Source organism: Littorina saxatilis, linkage group LG17, assembly GCF_037325665.1.
Source record: "Littorina saxatilis isolate snail1 linkage group LG17, US_GU_Lsax_2.0, whole genome shotgun sequence".
NCBI classification, from domain to species: domain Eukaryota; kingdom Metazoa; phylum Mollusca; class Gastropoda; order Littorinimorpha; family Littorinidae; genus Littorina; species Littorina saxatilis.
In genome coordinates, this window is record NC_090261.1 from 46,912,470 (window position 1) to 46,928,272 (window position 15,803).

At 39.3% G+C, this 15,803-nt stretch overlaps 1 protein-coding gene across 1 annotated transcript in view; it reads left to right on the forward strand.

Moving 5' to 3' along the window:
- The window catches only part of LOC138953501 (patched domain-containing protein 3-like), a 74,517-nt gene that overhangs the window by 30,357 nt on the left and 28,357 nt on the right, over positions 1–15,803 (forward strand). The window contains exons 5-6 of the mRNA XM_070325339.1: positions 2,382–2,520; positions 5,304–5,402. Coding sequence (XP_070181440.1) covers positions 2,382–2,520; positions 5,304–5,402 — 238 coding nt within the window. The remainder of the gene's footprint in view (positions 1–2,381; positions 2,521–5,303; positions 5,403–15,803) is intronic.

Consider the following 15,803-nt stretch of genomic DNA (forward strand, 5'->3'; position numbering starts at 1 on the left):
GAGAGAGAGAGAGAGAGAGAGAGAGAGAGAGAGAGACAGACAGACAGACAGACAGACAGACAGACAGACAGACAGACGACCATAAAACAACAGTGTCCACTCCAAGAATTAGAGACAAAGAAACGGAGAGAGAGAGACAGACAGACAGACAGACAGACAGACAGACAGACAGAATCTCATCCGGTTACAATGGTCCCAGGTAACATTATGAAGTCTTAATACGATTAATCGGACCTATTATCAAGTTAGTGTATCAACTTTTGAACGAACTGCGCCCAGTAGTTTCCCAGCAATAAGCTGTTAAGTCGAGACAGACACACAGACACACAATTAAAGTCTGCTGAGCCCAAGTACCAGCGTACTCGGCACGTTTAAAGCCGCAGTTTTGAAAGAATGTCTGCTATGTGCTACAGCGACTCCTTCCTCCAAGTCTGTTATCATTAGTTGTCAACACCCAGCTTCCCTATACCCACAGGCTAATTTACAGGCCGTCTCCAATGCGCAAAGCCTGGTGGCCACACGCTGGCTGGCTGTACTGTGTGACGCGTTCGGCTGTTCAAAAAGACTCCCTGGCTGGTGTGAATTCCTCCCACCGCCAAGTCGTTTTTGTGGTTTATTTATTTAGGTCCCAGGTAACATTATGAAGTTTTAATACGATCAATCGGACCTATTATCAAGTTAGTGTATCAACTTTTGAACGAACAATAATACAATAACAATAACAGCACTTTATTGTCCATTAAAATATTACATAAAAATGGAAATTTTTCTTCGGCACACCCTGCCTGCCTGTAAACGATTATAACAACAATTGTATAGGACGACACACATAAAACATAAAACATAAAAGGGATACAATCAAATATGATATTGCACTATGTGAATTTACCCTCTCATATCACAGGAGTTGGGTTTCACAGCAGAGTAATCACATTACAAATATTTCACACACACCTTCACAAGTCATGTACACATTGGTTTTTTGTTTTTTTTCCCCAGCCGACCAGCCTCTACGTGATGCGAGAAGAATTTAAAATGGTGACTGCAGAAGGCAGGAATGACTTTTTAAACTGGTTTTTGCGTGCCAAAGGGACCTTATAACGTTTACCTGAAGGGAGAATTTCGAAACAGGGGTTGAGAGGATGGATCGGATCACGGACAATTTTGAGAGCTTTCCGCTTAATGGCAGCTTCGTAGAGACTGGTCAGCTGTCGTTGGGGTTGCCCAACAAGCTTGCTAGCCGTCGCAACAATGCGGTGGAGTTTAGCTTTGTTTTTAACATTTGTGGTACCATGCTTTCAATCAAACTGCGATACACAAGTTCCATAACACTTTGATTGACATTAAAATATTTAAGCTTCCTGAGAAGAAAAAGTCGCTGCTGAGCTTTCTTATAAACAGCATGAACATGATCACTAAAAGTCAGCTTATTGTCAATTGAAACCCCAAGATATTTGAAGGTTTCCACAAGTTCAACTTCCTTGTCGCTTATTCTCACTTTTTGGGGACCACAATTATCACTCTGCGCCCAGTAGTTTCCCAGCAATAAGCTGTTAAAGTACTACCGTATAAGATAATATATATTATATATAATGAGTCATGATAAACGACACCTTCCTCCCCGTGTAACCAGCCTTGTTACGGATCTGTTCATGCTCTTGATTTTCGGTACGTGTCCTAGTGCAAAGACGCACCTTTTCACCTTGAAAGCCTGGGCAGGTCTGTGACTGTGAACGTGTATGCGGGCAAGACATGGTAGCTTTAACAAGTACCGTAAAGGTACATGTGTATAATCAATGTCAACAAGTCAGTTAAAGGCTGACATATAGTCCTATTTAATTAGTTTAATTACTTCCAGGGCTTTTCCCATCGTTGCGGGGATATATAAATTAAGCTTCCTGCAAAGTTTTAGGTTTGAAGTCCTTACTAATTACGAGAAATAATTAATTCTTTATTGCTATGTTGAGCAACAGTTCTCCAGGACTTGGGCTATTTTTAGACCGTCAACGCAGACAGTACAGCTTCGTCAATCCCCGCGTGAAGGAAATCGCTCACCTTCCACGTGCAAAACGTAGTGATATTGACACGCCAGATTAGCGCGGTAGCGTATTGTGCTAAGCAGGAAAGCGCGCTTTTTTGTATTCTTGTTAACTTCGCAATTTCCGGAAAACATCCACTTTTACTTTGAGACAGTTCTGTTTACATTCGACACTATCAAAACCACTTTGCAATACTGAAGTAATTTGTTCTGTGTTATAAAGCTACAGCCAATCGTTATTAGGTACAGTTTTATAACATTATTGGCACATGTAAACAATATGAATTAATTAATGAACGCTACGTATATGGCAGCCTTTAATTGTTGCTGATGTTGTGTTCAGGTTTTTCTGGCGTGTGGATCAAAAGAAGATAGCGAAACTGTGGAACATAAAGTTTCTCGAGTTGGTAAGCACGCTTGATAAGGAGGGCCTCCCTTACGATGTTACCATTGCTTACTCCACCAGCGAGTCTCTGGAGCATGTAAGTTACTTATTTAAACCTTTAAATCGAGTCAGTTGCTTTAGTAAACTGTATTAATGCTTACTGACAGATCAAGCCACCGCAGAGGAGGAAAGCCGTTGCTTGAGAACAGTGTCCCTTGAATAGGCACAACATTCTTTCTTGTGTTACATTCTTTTTCTCTACTGAGTACTCTCTACTTTAGCAGGAAAAAAAATACACAAAAAAGATTGTACTAATGGGTTAACGAAGACGATACAAATCACAATGTTCAACGTTTCGACCCTGTGGTATTCCTCGGTAACACACTGATTCACACATTACTGTTTTTATCAAATTCGTCAGTTGAATCCACTCATTTGAACGTATCATTGACTCACATGCGAAGCAAAAGTGAGTCTATGTACTCACCCGAGTCGTCCGTCCGTCCGTCCGGACGTCCGTCCGGAAAACTTTAACGTTGGATATTTCTTGGACACTATTCAGTCTATCAGTACCAAATTTGGCAAGATGGTGTATGATGACAAGGCCCCAAAAAACATACATAGCATCTTGACCTTGCTTCAAGGTCAAGGTCGCAGGGACCATAAATGTTGTCTAAAAAACAGCTATTTTTCACATTTTTCCCATTTTTGAGTCACTTGAGAAAAAGTGACTGTAATCGGTCAGTGTTAGTCTGTCCGGCCGGCCGTCCGGCCGGCCGGCCGTCCGGCCGGCCGTCCGTAGACACCACCTTAACGTTGGACTTTTCTCGGAAACTATCAAAGCGATCGGGCTCATATTTTGTTTAGTCGTGACCTCCAATGACCTCTACACTTTAACGATGGTTTCGTTGACCTTTGACCTTTTTCAAGGTCACAGGTCAGCGTCAAAGGAAAAATTAGACATTTTATATCTTTGACAAAGTTCATCGGATGTGATTGAAACTTTGTAGGATTATTCTTTACATCAAAGTATTTACATCTGTAGCCTTTTACGAACGTTATCAGAAAAACAAGGGAGATAACTAGCCTTTTCTGTTCGGCAACACACAACTTAACGTTGGGCTTTTCTCGGAAACTATAAAAGTGACCGGGCTCAAATTTTATGTGAACGTGACTCCCAGTGACCTCTACACTTTGACGTCTGCTTTGGTGACCTTTGACCTTTTTCAAGGTCACAGGTATGTCTTGAAGGAAAAAAATTGAAATATCATATCTCTGAAACTATTCATCGGATTTGATTCAAACTTTATAGGATTATTCTTTACATCAAATTATTTACATCTGTAGCTTTTTACAAACGTTATCGGAAACACAGGGGAGATAACTAGCCTTTCCTGTTCGTCAACACACAACTTAACGTTGGGCTTTTCTCGTAAACTATAAAAGTGACACAGCTCTAAGAGTAACAAATGTTACCTGTGTCTACTGTTAATATGATTGCTTCGAAAAAAAATTAATGATGCTAGTTTATGTGAATTAAGTTATTGATGGGGTTTGTTTATGTGAGATTAATGAGAGTATTTTTAATGCCAAGGTAAATATTTTGTTGCTCGATCCATGCAATCTCATTCTTCAGGTATGCATTGTGTTGTGAATAGCAATTTCTTCCTGTCCATCTGATGCCTCATATAATATTCAGAACTGCGAAAGTGACTCGATCGAGCGTTTGCTCTTCTTGTCTCTAAAGTTTTTGAGATTCAATACCTCACCTATATATGATATATAGGGCAAAGTAAGCCCCATCTTTTGATACCAGTTTGGTTTACCTTGCTTCAAGGTCAAGGTCACAGGAGCTCTTCAAAGTTGGATTGTATACATATTTTGAAGTGACCTTGACCCTGAACTATGGAAGATAACTGTTTCAAACTTAAAAATTATGTGGGGCACATGTTATGCTTTCATCATGAGACACATTTGGTCACATATGATCAAGGTCAAGGTCACTTTGACCCTTATGAAATGTGACCAAAATAAGGTAGTGAACCACTAAAAGTTACCATATCTCATGGTAGAAAGAGCCAATAAGCACCATTGTACTTCCTATGTCTTGAATTAACAGCTTTGTGTTGCATGACCTTGGATGACCTTGACCTTGGGTCAAGGTCACATGTATTTTGGTAGGAAAATTGTGTAAAATATTGTTTTTCTCAGTTTTTGAGTCACTTGAGAAAATGTGACTCTATGTAATCGGTCAGTGTTAGTCTGTCCGGCCGGCCGTCCGGCCGGCCGGCCGGCCGTCCGTAGACACCACCTTAACGTTGGACTTTTCTCGGAAACTATCAAAGCGATCGGGCTCATATTTTGTTTAGTCGTGACCTCCAATGACCTCTACACTTTAACGATGGTTTCGTTGACCTTTGACCTTTTTCAAGGTCACAGGTCAGCGTCAAAGGAAAAATTAGACATTTTATATCTTTGACAAAGTTCATCGGATGTGATTGAAACTTTGTAGGATTATTCTTTACATCAAAGTATTTACATCTGTAGCCTTTTACGAACGTTATCAGAAAAACAAGGGAGATAACTTGCCTTTTCTGTTCGGCAACACACAACTTAACGTTGGGCTTTTCTCGGAAACTATAAAAGTGACCGGGCTCAAATTTTATGTGAACGTGACTCCCAGTGACCTCTACACTTTGACGTCTGCTTTGGTGACCTTTGACCTTTTTCAAGGTCATAATATTCAGAACTGCGAAAGTGACTCGATCGAGCGTTTGCTCTTCTTGTATTGTAAAATTATTCTGAAAGAAAGATCAAGTTCTGTTCAGCATGTGAGTCGTGTGGGCTTTGCCCTTCTTGTTTTATTTTGTTGTGCGCCAGGAGCTACTAGAGGGGACTTCTGGAGACGCCATTTACTTCGGCCTTACCATCTTGCTGATGAGTTCCTACTCCATCCTGGTATCCACGGGAGGCGACGTGGTACGGTACTTCTTCTTCTTCTTCTTCTTCTTCTTCTTCTTCTTCTTCTTCTTCTTCTGTGTTAATGGACTGAAACTCCCACATACACTCGCGTTTTTGCACGAGTGGATTTTTGACTCACCTGAGTAACTGGTGAGTATTAGGATTCATATATATATGGTCATGGCTCAGAAAAGGTGTCGAATTTGTGGGACACTTGAGTCACAAATACAAACTCTTGGATTACTTTCCGTTTTGGGGTCCAGCAAAACTGTTTATGTGTTTAGTTGTGTCTGGGCAGTAACACTGTATTTTCATCAATTACTGCAGAATGAGTTGCATTTTAGATTTTAACTGGAGTGTGTTACATAACACCGTGTCACACATTGTTTTCTAATATACAGTTAACAGTAAACCTATTACACAATAAAAGTTAACTGCATTATTTAGTATCTACCTTGATCTTCATTTGTGAAAAAAAGACATTCCCCGACAGCAATAATCTGCATATCTAGGTACCCTAGGAATATGTGTGTGTTACATGAACACCAATAAACAAAACAACGATCAAACAAGTACTCAAAGAACTGAAAAGATTACTGTTTCAGCAGTCAATCTATTCTCAGTTCCACACACTTCATACGGACAGTCTGCAAAAAAAATCAAATCAGAACAAGATGTCAAAATGTATTCAAACAAAAATCAACTTTCTGTGTCTCACAACACAGACATTCAAAACTGCGAAATTCCTATTTATTTTACACACAAAACCTTAGAAATACATGTAATGGGAAGAGAAACAAGTACATAATAGTAAAGAGTTGAAATGCAGCAATGATACCGGACCAGTTATTCCCATTATCAGTTATCTGTCAAGTCATTCCTAAAAGTTTCCAATGAGTGTGTTACATTTCACACAAAAAATCAAACTTTAGGACACTGTCAGTGTCAAGATATTCACATGAAAAATGCATGCAAAAGAATGAAAGAGCAAAACTATAACAACCTAACAATGATGTCTTATGACTTTTACCATGCTCCAATTCACAATATAGAGAAGATTTTCTCACTTTTGACACTGAGTGTGTTACATTTCACCAAAAAAGTCTTACTTCACATTATTTTGTAAGGTATAAAGCATATATCCATCCACTTGGTATTGAAAACAATACATTGTACAAAAAAACTTGATAAACCCAACATAAAATCTTCAGGTTGAAGGCGGATTTTGAAGTTATCAAGAAAAATGCTGTTTATTCGCCAATGAGTGTGTTACAAAACACTGTCATAACATGAACAAAACGTTGTTCATATTCAGTGCATTCAGTTAATTGTGAAATTAATTGTAAGAATGACACCATGGTTGCTACACAACTATTGAAACTATTGTTGCCACATTCCGACAGCAATAATCTGCATATCTAGGTACCCTAGGAAAGTGTGTGTGTTACATGAACACCAATAAACAAAACAACGATCAAACAAGTACTCAAAGAACTGAAAAGATTACTGTTTCAGCAGTCAATCTATTCTTAGTTCCATACACTTCATACGGACAGTCTGCAAAAAAAAATCAAATCAGAACAAGATGTCAAAATGTATTCAAACAAAAATCAACTTTCTGTGTCTCACAACACAGACATTCAAAACTGCGAAATTCCTATTTATTTTACACACAAAACCTTAGAAATACATGTAATGGGAAGAGAAACAAGTACATAATAGTAAAGAGTTGAAATGCATCAATGATACCGGACCCGTTATTCCCATTATCTGTTATCTGTCAAGTCATTCCTAAAAGTTTCCAATGAGTGTGTTACATTTCACCAAAAAAATCAAACTTTAGGACACTGTCAAGATATTCACATGAAAAATGCATGCAAAAGAATGAAAAATGAAAGAGCAAAACCATAACAACCTAACAATGATGTCTTATGACTTCTACCATGCTCCAATTCACAATACAGAGAAGATTTTCTCACTTTTAACACTGAGTGTGTTACATTTCACCAAAAAAGTCTTACTTCACATTATTTTGTAAGGTATCTATATATATATACGACTTGTGTCTGTGTGTCTGTGTCTTGGTTTAAACAATGTTTTATTAAATCAAACATGGTACAACAATACAACGATAAACAATAGGGACACGAACTCAAGGGAACGCTTATATTACGCGCCCTACGTAGTTACAAATTAACAAAAATGTATGATGTCGGACAAACATTACTTATAAACTAATGGAACTATCTAGGTAAACAGCATAGTTGAAGCAAACCAAAAAGAACAAGAGAAAGCTAGCAGGAGGAAGAGGGGGAGGGTGGAGGTGGGACGAAAGAATGGTAGGTACATATAAAAGATGAAGGTGGTTAGCGCATACAAAAAGAATATACATAGTACATTGTAAACTGTAATCCAGTGGCAAATAAGCAGTAGTTCGCTGAATATATAATTGAAAAATGTATATAGAATACATGGCATGGATATGCGTACTGAGTCAAATTAACAAAAACGACCAGATTTACAGATAAACGATTGGACACTTTCAAAAATAAGCTTGTTGGTGCGAAGAGAAAGGTTTTCGCTACCATTTAACAATATTTCAACATGTCTGTAATGTACAGGTAGTGCATTTATTGTAGATAGGCGAGCGTCTACGTACAGAGGGCAATGTGTCAAGTAATGGTCAGCTGTTTCGTGCAGGTAGCCGCAAGCGCACTGCGGATTATCCTGTAAGTGGCGTTTGCACAGGTCAGAGTTCAAGTTACTCATGTTTAGGCGCATTCTGCAGTGATGAATCTCTTCCAATCGTTTACCACAGTAGTAATAGGCAGGTACGTTATAATCAGGAATAGTTAGATAGTGTTTGAATTCGCTGATTGAGTTAGTTGTTTTGATGTTGTCTGGCAAGTTGTTCCAAAGGACAGTGGTAGATGGTATAAAAGATCGACGGTATAATTCAGTTTTGCAAGTGGGAACTCTTCTTTCTGATGGTCTTCTTCGGTGATAGGGGTTAACATCAGAAGTTAAAGGTGGCAAAAGTTGTGGTAAGTAATGAGGACATTTGCCAAATACCATCTTGTAATATAAAATTAGTTTGTGTCTGCTCCGTCTTTCTTTTAGGTTACAAAATCCGCTTTCTTTATACAGCTTTTCGTGGCTGGTGCCGCGTACACCACCGATTATAGTCCGAATGGCTTCCAAATGTAATTTTTCCAGTGCAGTTGACCAGTACTCGGTGCAGTTGTCCCATAGGATGTCTGCATAGTCAAAATGTGGAAGAACAAAGGATTTGTACATAGTTTCCAGACTTTTACGATTTAATCTGTATTTGTAATATCTTAAGCAATTAATTAAGAGGGTGACCTTTTTTACGATGCTTCTCACTTGGAAGTCCCATTTACAATTATTCTGCAAAATTACGCCAAGATGTTTATGTTGGTTCACGTTTTCCAAAACAATATTATTAAAAATGATTGGTTCGGTTGGTATATTATCACGTTTTATGTCTAACAATTCCGTTTTTGCTTCGTTAAATTTAACTTTCCACTGTTTTGCCCAGGTACTAATTTTATTTAGGTCTGCGTTCAAAGTCTGCGCTCGTCTAATTGGATCTTCTAAGGACATGGACATGCTCGTGTCATCAGCAAACAACTTTATAACAGATTCAATATCATTCACAATGTCATTAATATATATCAGGAATAACAAGGGGCCAAGAACAGAGCCTTGTGGAACACCTGCCGGGATACATTTTAATGCAGACTTAGCACCCTTAATAACAACAGCCTGATGGCGATTTGTTAAATAATCCTAAATTGTCCTCTTATTCCTGCTAGTTCCAGTTTATATAATAACCCTTTATGCCAAACTTTTTCAAATGCTTTTGACACATCACAAAAAACAGCTTGAGTGGTAATTCCCATATCGTAATTTACACAAAACTCGTCACAAATCGAAGCCAGCTGACAGATGGTAGAGTCACCAGAAATAAATCCTGACTGTGCAGGTGATAATATATTATTTCGCTGTAAGAAGGTGTAAACATGGCTGTGGACACATCGCTCCATTACCTTCCCAACACAACTTAATAATGAAATTGGTCGATAATTGTTACAACAATCGGCTGGGCCGGCTTTGTAAATAGGAGTGACATGAGCCGTCTTCCACAAACTAGGATATATACCTTCTCTAAGGCTTCTATTAAACAAATATGTCAGGGGTTCTGCTATGGCGTCAACAGCAGCAACTAGAAGTCTATTGTGAATAAGATCCGGACCAGTGGCTTTACCTGTATCAAGGTGTTTAATAACCTCTTTAACCTCATCGACTGTAAGATAAATCTCATTAAGTTCGCTGTCTAAAAAATCAGCTTGAGGCAAATTGTCGTCTGGGGTTTCAAGAACGGAATTATGTATGAAAAAATTGTTCAGAACGTTGGCTTTTTCCTGGTTTGACTGGTAAATCTTGTCTGTGTCTTCGCGATGCACGGCCAAAGTTCTCGATGGATGTGCTTCAAATTTGGTGGGCTTATTCACAGAGACCCCGGACACAACCTGATCGATGAGATATTTCAACACGTGCTCTCAGCGCGCAGCGCTGAACCGATTTTCGTTTTTCTGTTTATTTCACCATTCCCAGTAACTCTTCCTTATCTTCTCCAGTGTTTTGCGTTTATCTCCCTTCCTTCGTGTGGCGTCAATCCATATTCCCGTTTGTACGTTACTATATTTAGAAGGTCACTGCACGTCACTATTTTTAGATCTCCCATCCTTCGTGCGCCGGCGAAGCCGGCGTACACCCGGCAAAGCCGGGTCCCCGGCGACGGCCGGGTATTCGGCTCTACTTCTTCCCGGCGAAGCCGGTAATCATCTAGTAAAGCATATATCCATCCACTTGGTAATGAAAACAATACACTGTACAAAAAAACTTGATAAACCCAACAAAACAATCTTAGGTTGAAGGCGGATTTTGAAGTTATCAAGAAAAATGCTGTTTATTCGCCAATGAGTGTGTTACAAAACACTGTCATAACATGAACAAAACGTTGTTCCTATTCAGTGCATTCAGTTAATTGTGAAATTAATTGTAAGAATGACAGTCCATGGTTGCTCCACAACTATTGAAACTATTGTTGCCACATTCCCCGACAGCAATAATCTGCATATCTAGGTACCCTAGGAAAGTGTGTGTGTTACAGGAACACCAATAAACAAAACAACGATCAAACAAGTTCTCAAAGAACTGAAAAGATTACTGTTTCAGCAGTCAATCTATTCTTAGTTCCACACACTTCATACGGACAGTCTGCAAAAAAAATCAAATCAGAACAAGATAACTGTATTGGAGTGTGTTACCTCTCACGATTTGCGAGTGGTGTGAGTAACACACTGAACACTGTTCCTAAAAAACAAACCTCTAATTCAAAACAATAAACGCAGACATCATTTTCTGTTTACTTGATTCATTCCTTACTTTGTTCCAGCAAGATTTAAATAATTTTTAAGATAACTGTACAAACTATTGGAGTGTGTTACCTCTCACGATGTGCGAGTGGTGTGAGTAACACACTCACCACTGTTCCTAAAAAAAACCACTCTAATTCAAAACAATAAACACAGACATCATTTTCTGTTTACTTGATTCATTCCTTACTTTGTTCCAGCAAGATTTAAATAATTTTCAAGATAACTGTACAAACTATTGGAGTGTGTTACCTCTCACGATGTGCGAGTGGTGTGAGTAACACACTGAACACTGTTCCTAAAAAACAAACCTCTAATTCAAAACAATAAACGCAGACATCATTTTCTGTTTACTTGATTCATTCCTTACTTTGTTCCAGCAAGATTTAAATAATTTTCAAGATAACTGTACAAACTATTGGAGTGTGTTACCTCTCACGATGTGCGAGTGGTGTGAGTAACACACACAACGTAAAAAAACATATTTCTTTTTCCAGTCATTTATTTCATTAAAATGGCATGAAAACAAAGCACAAGGTGAACTGTATGGAAAGACTATAGAAAAGGCCAGAAAAAACACATGCAACGACATGAAAGCTGAATAACTTGGGAAATTGGTTGAATCGTCTCAAACAGATGTCTTTAAAAATCAAAATAAAGAAAAATCTTTGTCCTAAGAAAATGCAAATTTTATCAAAACAAATCACAATAACACTTCTAACTTTCAGATGAAAAAAAAGGAAGTAAGTTGTTATTTAGTGAAAATAACAGTGTTTCAAACTGCAGGTGAGTGTGTTACAGACAACGAAAAACCAGTGGTTCTTAACTTGGCCATTATCGTCCATGTCCTCCATGCCACACTGAGTTCTGAGTTCGAGACAGTGAATGCAACTTTGTAGCAGACGATAGAACAGTTGTTTCCACCGTTGGAAGTCAGGAACATGTCGATAAATAACTTTGATTTACGTTGTTACTTTTTGCGGTAACACGATAGTACACAACAACGAACTTGAGACTTATTGGCTCACGTAAGTGTAGCCTATGCGATGATAAACTTTGTCTGTCTGTGCGTGCGTGCGTGCGTGCGTATGTATGTATGTGTGTATGTCTGTGGTAGAAACTTTAACATTTCCGAGTCTATGGATTACGTCAGTCTCGGTCAAAAGTGTTCGACGTGTGTGATAGAAACTATTTGAAGACGTCACATTATGACGTAAGAGGGTTAGACGTCACGCAAAGGAATTACTGAAAGTCTCGGTCATTGTTATTGTGAGCGGGCCGAGACTTCTTGGCAGATCCAGGGTCTCGCTTTCTTGCATAGTTTCACCTATGCTTACTGTGTGTGTGTGTGTGTGTGTGTGTGTGTGTGTGTGTGTGTGTGTGTGTGTGTGTGTGTACCCCCGTTTCCACAGGTTTGGTTGCCTAAATCACCATAAGGCAACCAACCTAAACTCTGGATGGCAACCTAATTGTGTGGATGGTCGCTTCATTTAACACCGTTAAATTGACTTTTTTTGACGGAAAGAATGTCATAACAATGTTCAAAATGACATTCTGTCCGTCCTCTATAGGCGACGAAATAGGTCAAATTTTGTGCCTTTTTTAGTGCAAAATTCTTCGATGCCGGAGCGAGTACTGCACCCAGTGCTGTTGTAGTGCAAGTGCACTAGAAAGGCACTGCACCCAGTGCCGCCTCTTAGGTAACCATCCACACTTTAGGTGTGTGTGTGTGTGTGTGTGTGTGTGTGTGACAGAGTGATTGAGTTTGTGTTACTGTTTGTCGATTTCTTACGTGAGCCTTGAAAGCTTCGCCTCTTGTTTTCATTGCTTTGTCTTCTGTGTTTGTGCATAATTTTTTTTGTGGTAGTAGATTGTTCTTTCTTGTCCAAGTTTATCGCTTAGTTCAACGTCTGTCATCATTATTAAAAGCGCGGCAAAAGCCAAAACTGCCTACGTGACTCCTAACACGAAAAGTAACACACTCACCGTTGCATCTAAACTTGATCTCAGCCGACTGTTGGAGTGAGGTACTGGTTATCGTGCAGTATGTAAACAATAACTAACACCTTCTTTTTCCATCTTCGTCAAGTTCTTATCCAAGCAGTGTGTGTAGGACGCGCAAATACGACGTTTCGACACCAAGTAAAAAAAGTGTCCCAACTTCCGGCCCGAAAATCGACGTAAATTCACTCTACTATTGCGCCTTGCTCGAAAACAAAGTCATGAAACCTTTCGGTTTCTACCAGAATAGTAACTTTATTCATATCTGTGTTCTGCGCGAAGTTAGAATCCGGTTTCATTCTAGAATGGACCGGGTCCAGGTTGGAATTCTAACCCTGCGCAAGTACAGGGGTGCCATTCTAGAATGAAACCCTTGAATAAAGGGGGCCGTAATGTTTGTAGGTAAGACAGAGTTGTCTTCCCTTGAATTATCTCCACCTGCACCTTCCCTTTGATAAAATGGGGCTGATTTGTCTACCCCTGAAAAAAATCCTTTGGCGATCTTGCGATGTCATGTCATGTCAAGAAAGTTGACACTCCTGAGTACGCAATAAACAAAGGCAGACCATAGCAAGGGGGACTACCAGGGCGGTAATGTTTGCAGGGCAGTTGTTTTTGTGATGAGAGCCGGTTGCGGCCGCTTGCAATGTCAGCGCTGTCTCCCTCTCGGAAATGTCCGTTTTTTTGACAATTTTTTTGACAGACAGACAGACAGACGGTCAGACCGACTAACCGACAGACAGACCAACAGAAGGACAGAGTGAGTTATAGAGCTGTTGTCACAGGTTTAAAAAAAGTTGACATTAACAAAAACAGAAATCAACAACAACTTTTGTCTGGTTTTATAATATTATGGGAAAACATTGAAAGCAATTCATAGTAGTAGTACTACCACAACAAATACTCTCAAAGGGGAATTCCATGCCTAAAAGTTTGACAGTTTTTATTTAATCTATCAGAATCCCTACCTTCCAAACTGTGATATGCCCACGTTTCAAACTCCTACAACCCTGCATTACTACTACACAAAAGAACAAAGTTCCAAGAATTATATCCTGGTGCACATTTATTTGTAGAGGAAGTACCAATCATTCAAGAGAGTTCACTTGATTTACAAATGGATTGGAGGTCTGTCATTTCCAAGCAACTGAATTGTAGCTTAAAATCAGTGAATACCCTTTATTTCTGACCAAGCCTCATTGCAATGACAGTCAATTAATTTTTCTCTCCAAAATCACAACATTATACCATGTCATACTTTCAAATAACCTCTAATTGCCCTTGAAAAAAATACAGGCTCCTGACGTTCTCAGTGCCCAGTGACGGCAGAGATTGACGAATTGCAATTCAACCGTGTAGCAAGATGACACCACTTGAGCCAGAGGTCAACTAATGATTAGTAATGACATTCCAATTCACAGCATCTTGATTGACAAGCTTGATTTTCCGTAATAACTGTGGAAAGTCAGAATTTTCAAAAAATTTCCCTGAAAAGCATAAATACTCGAAGCTCAGCGTTCACAAATGAATCAAATGAAAGAATGAAATCGATGATTAGATGCCACAAGATCTTATGTCGAAATACAAACGCCAGTTATGGGATGATATGTCATTTTGGAGAAAACAGAGACGATTTTCTACAGAAACTAGCCTCGCCTTTGCCGATTTTTGTGGGGCCCACCGCAGCCAATTGCTTTCGTTGTGGTCGGCGCTCATAACGAGGGGTTTGCTATGGCTGCGATTCTTGTGGTCAAAGCAGCACCGTTCTTAAGAGGCGCATGCCTGATAGAACGTTAAAGCTAGTTTTAAAAATAAAAAAAAAATAAAAAAAAAGCCTTTCCCTCGCTCAAACTATATAGTCATATTATATATCGATACAAAGCTAAAGACTTTACGACTTTATCTTCACAATTCAGAAGACCAACTTCATGTATATGAATAAGATTAAAAGTTACAAGCGAGATCGGCAAAACACTGTCAGTCCGGAAATTTCCGTTCGTAGCGATCAGTGCTGAGTGTCTCTCAAAATCGTAATCACTTTCAGAACATCACAATCCCAATTCACGATGTCTTTGAGTAAAGTGTAAAAAAAAACCGAAAAAAAACCCCAACCAAACACACAAAAAAACAAAAACAAACAGAAAATCCACATTTGTGGCTTTGGCTGTGTGATAGTCTAACTGAAATGACTATTCCAACTTGGACCCAAATTCCAACCTTGCGCACGGCCGATTCTAGAATGGACCAGCAACAAGGGTTTCATTCTAGAATGGCACCCCTGTACTTGCGCAGGGTTAGAATTCCAACCTGGACCCGGTCCATTCTAGAATGAAACCGGATTCTAACTTCGCGCAGAACATCTGCACCCCGTGTCAGTACTTTCAAAGGTAGAATAAACCACAACTGAGCGTGTGGGGCGTTTGAATGGGGTAAGGGTGGAGTTCGACGCCATTTCTGAGCCGTGACCATATGTGTCCGTCCGTATGTCCAGACAGTCGGATGGCTGTCCGTCCGTGGACAAACAACTTAACGTTGAGGTTATCTCGGATGGTTTTGAAGCTAGACCTCTGAAACTGTGCACACCTTTAGGGTTAGATAATCTTACAAAGTAACCCTAGTTTGGTTGACCCTCGTTAAATTTTGGGGTCACAGCGGTGTCATGTTCGTTTCATACAAACTTAACGTTGAGGTTATCTCGGATGTTTTTGAAGCTAGAGCTTTGAAACCTTGCACACTTCTAGGGTTTGATAATCTTCCGACTTCACCTAAGTTTGAACTTTGATTGACCCTCGTCAAGTTTTAGGGTCACAGGGGGTTGGATTCAAAATAACATAACATCGACGTTATTTCAGGTGTTTTTGAAGCTAGAGCTTTGAAACTTTGAACACTTTAAGGGTTTGATAATCTGTCAACATGACCCTTTATTAAACAGGGAGATGTGATGTATGTCGGCTTT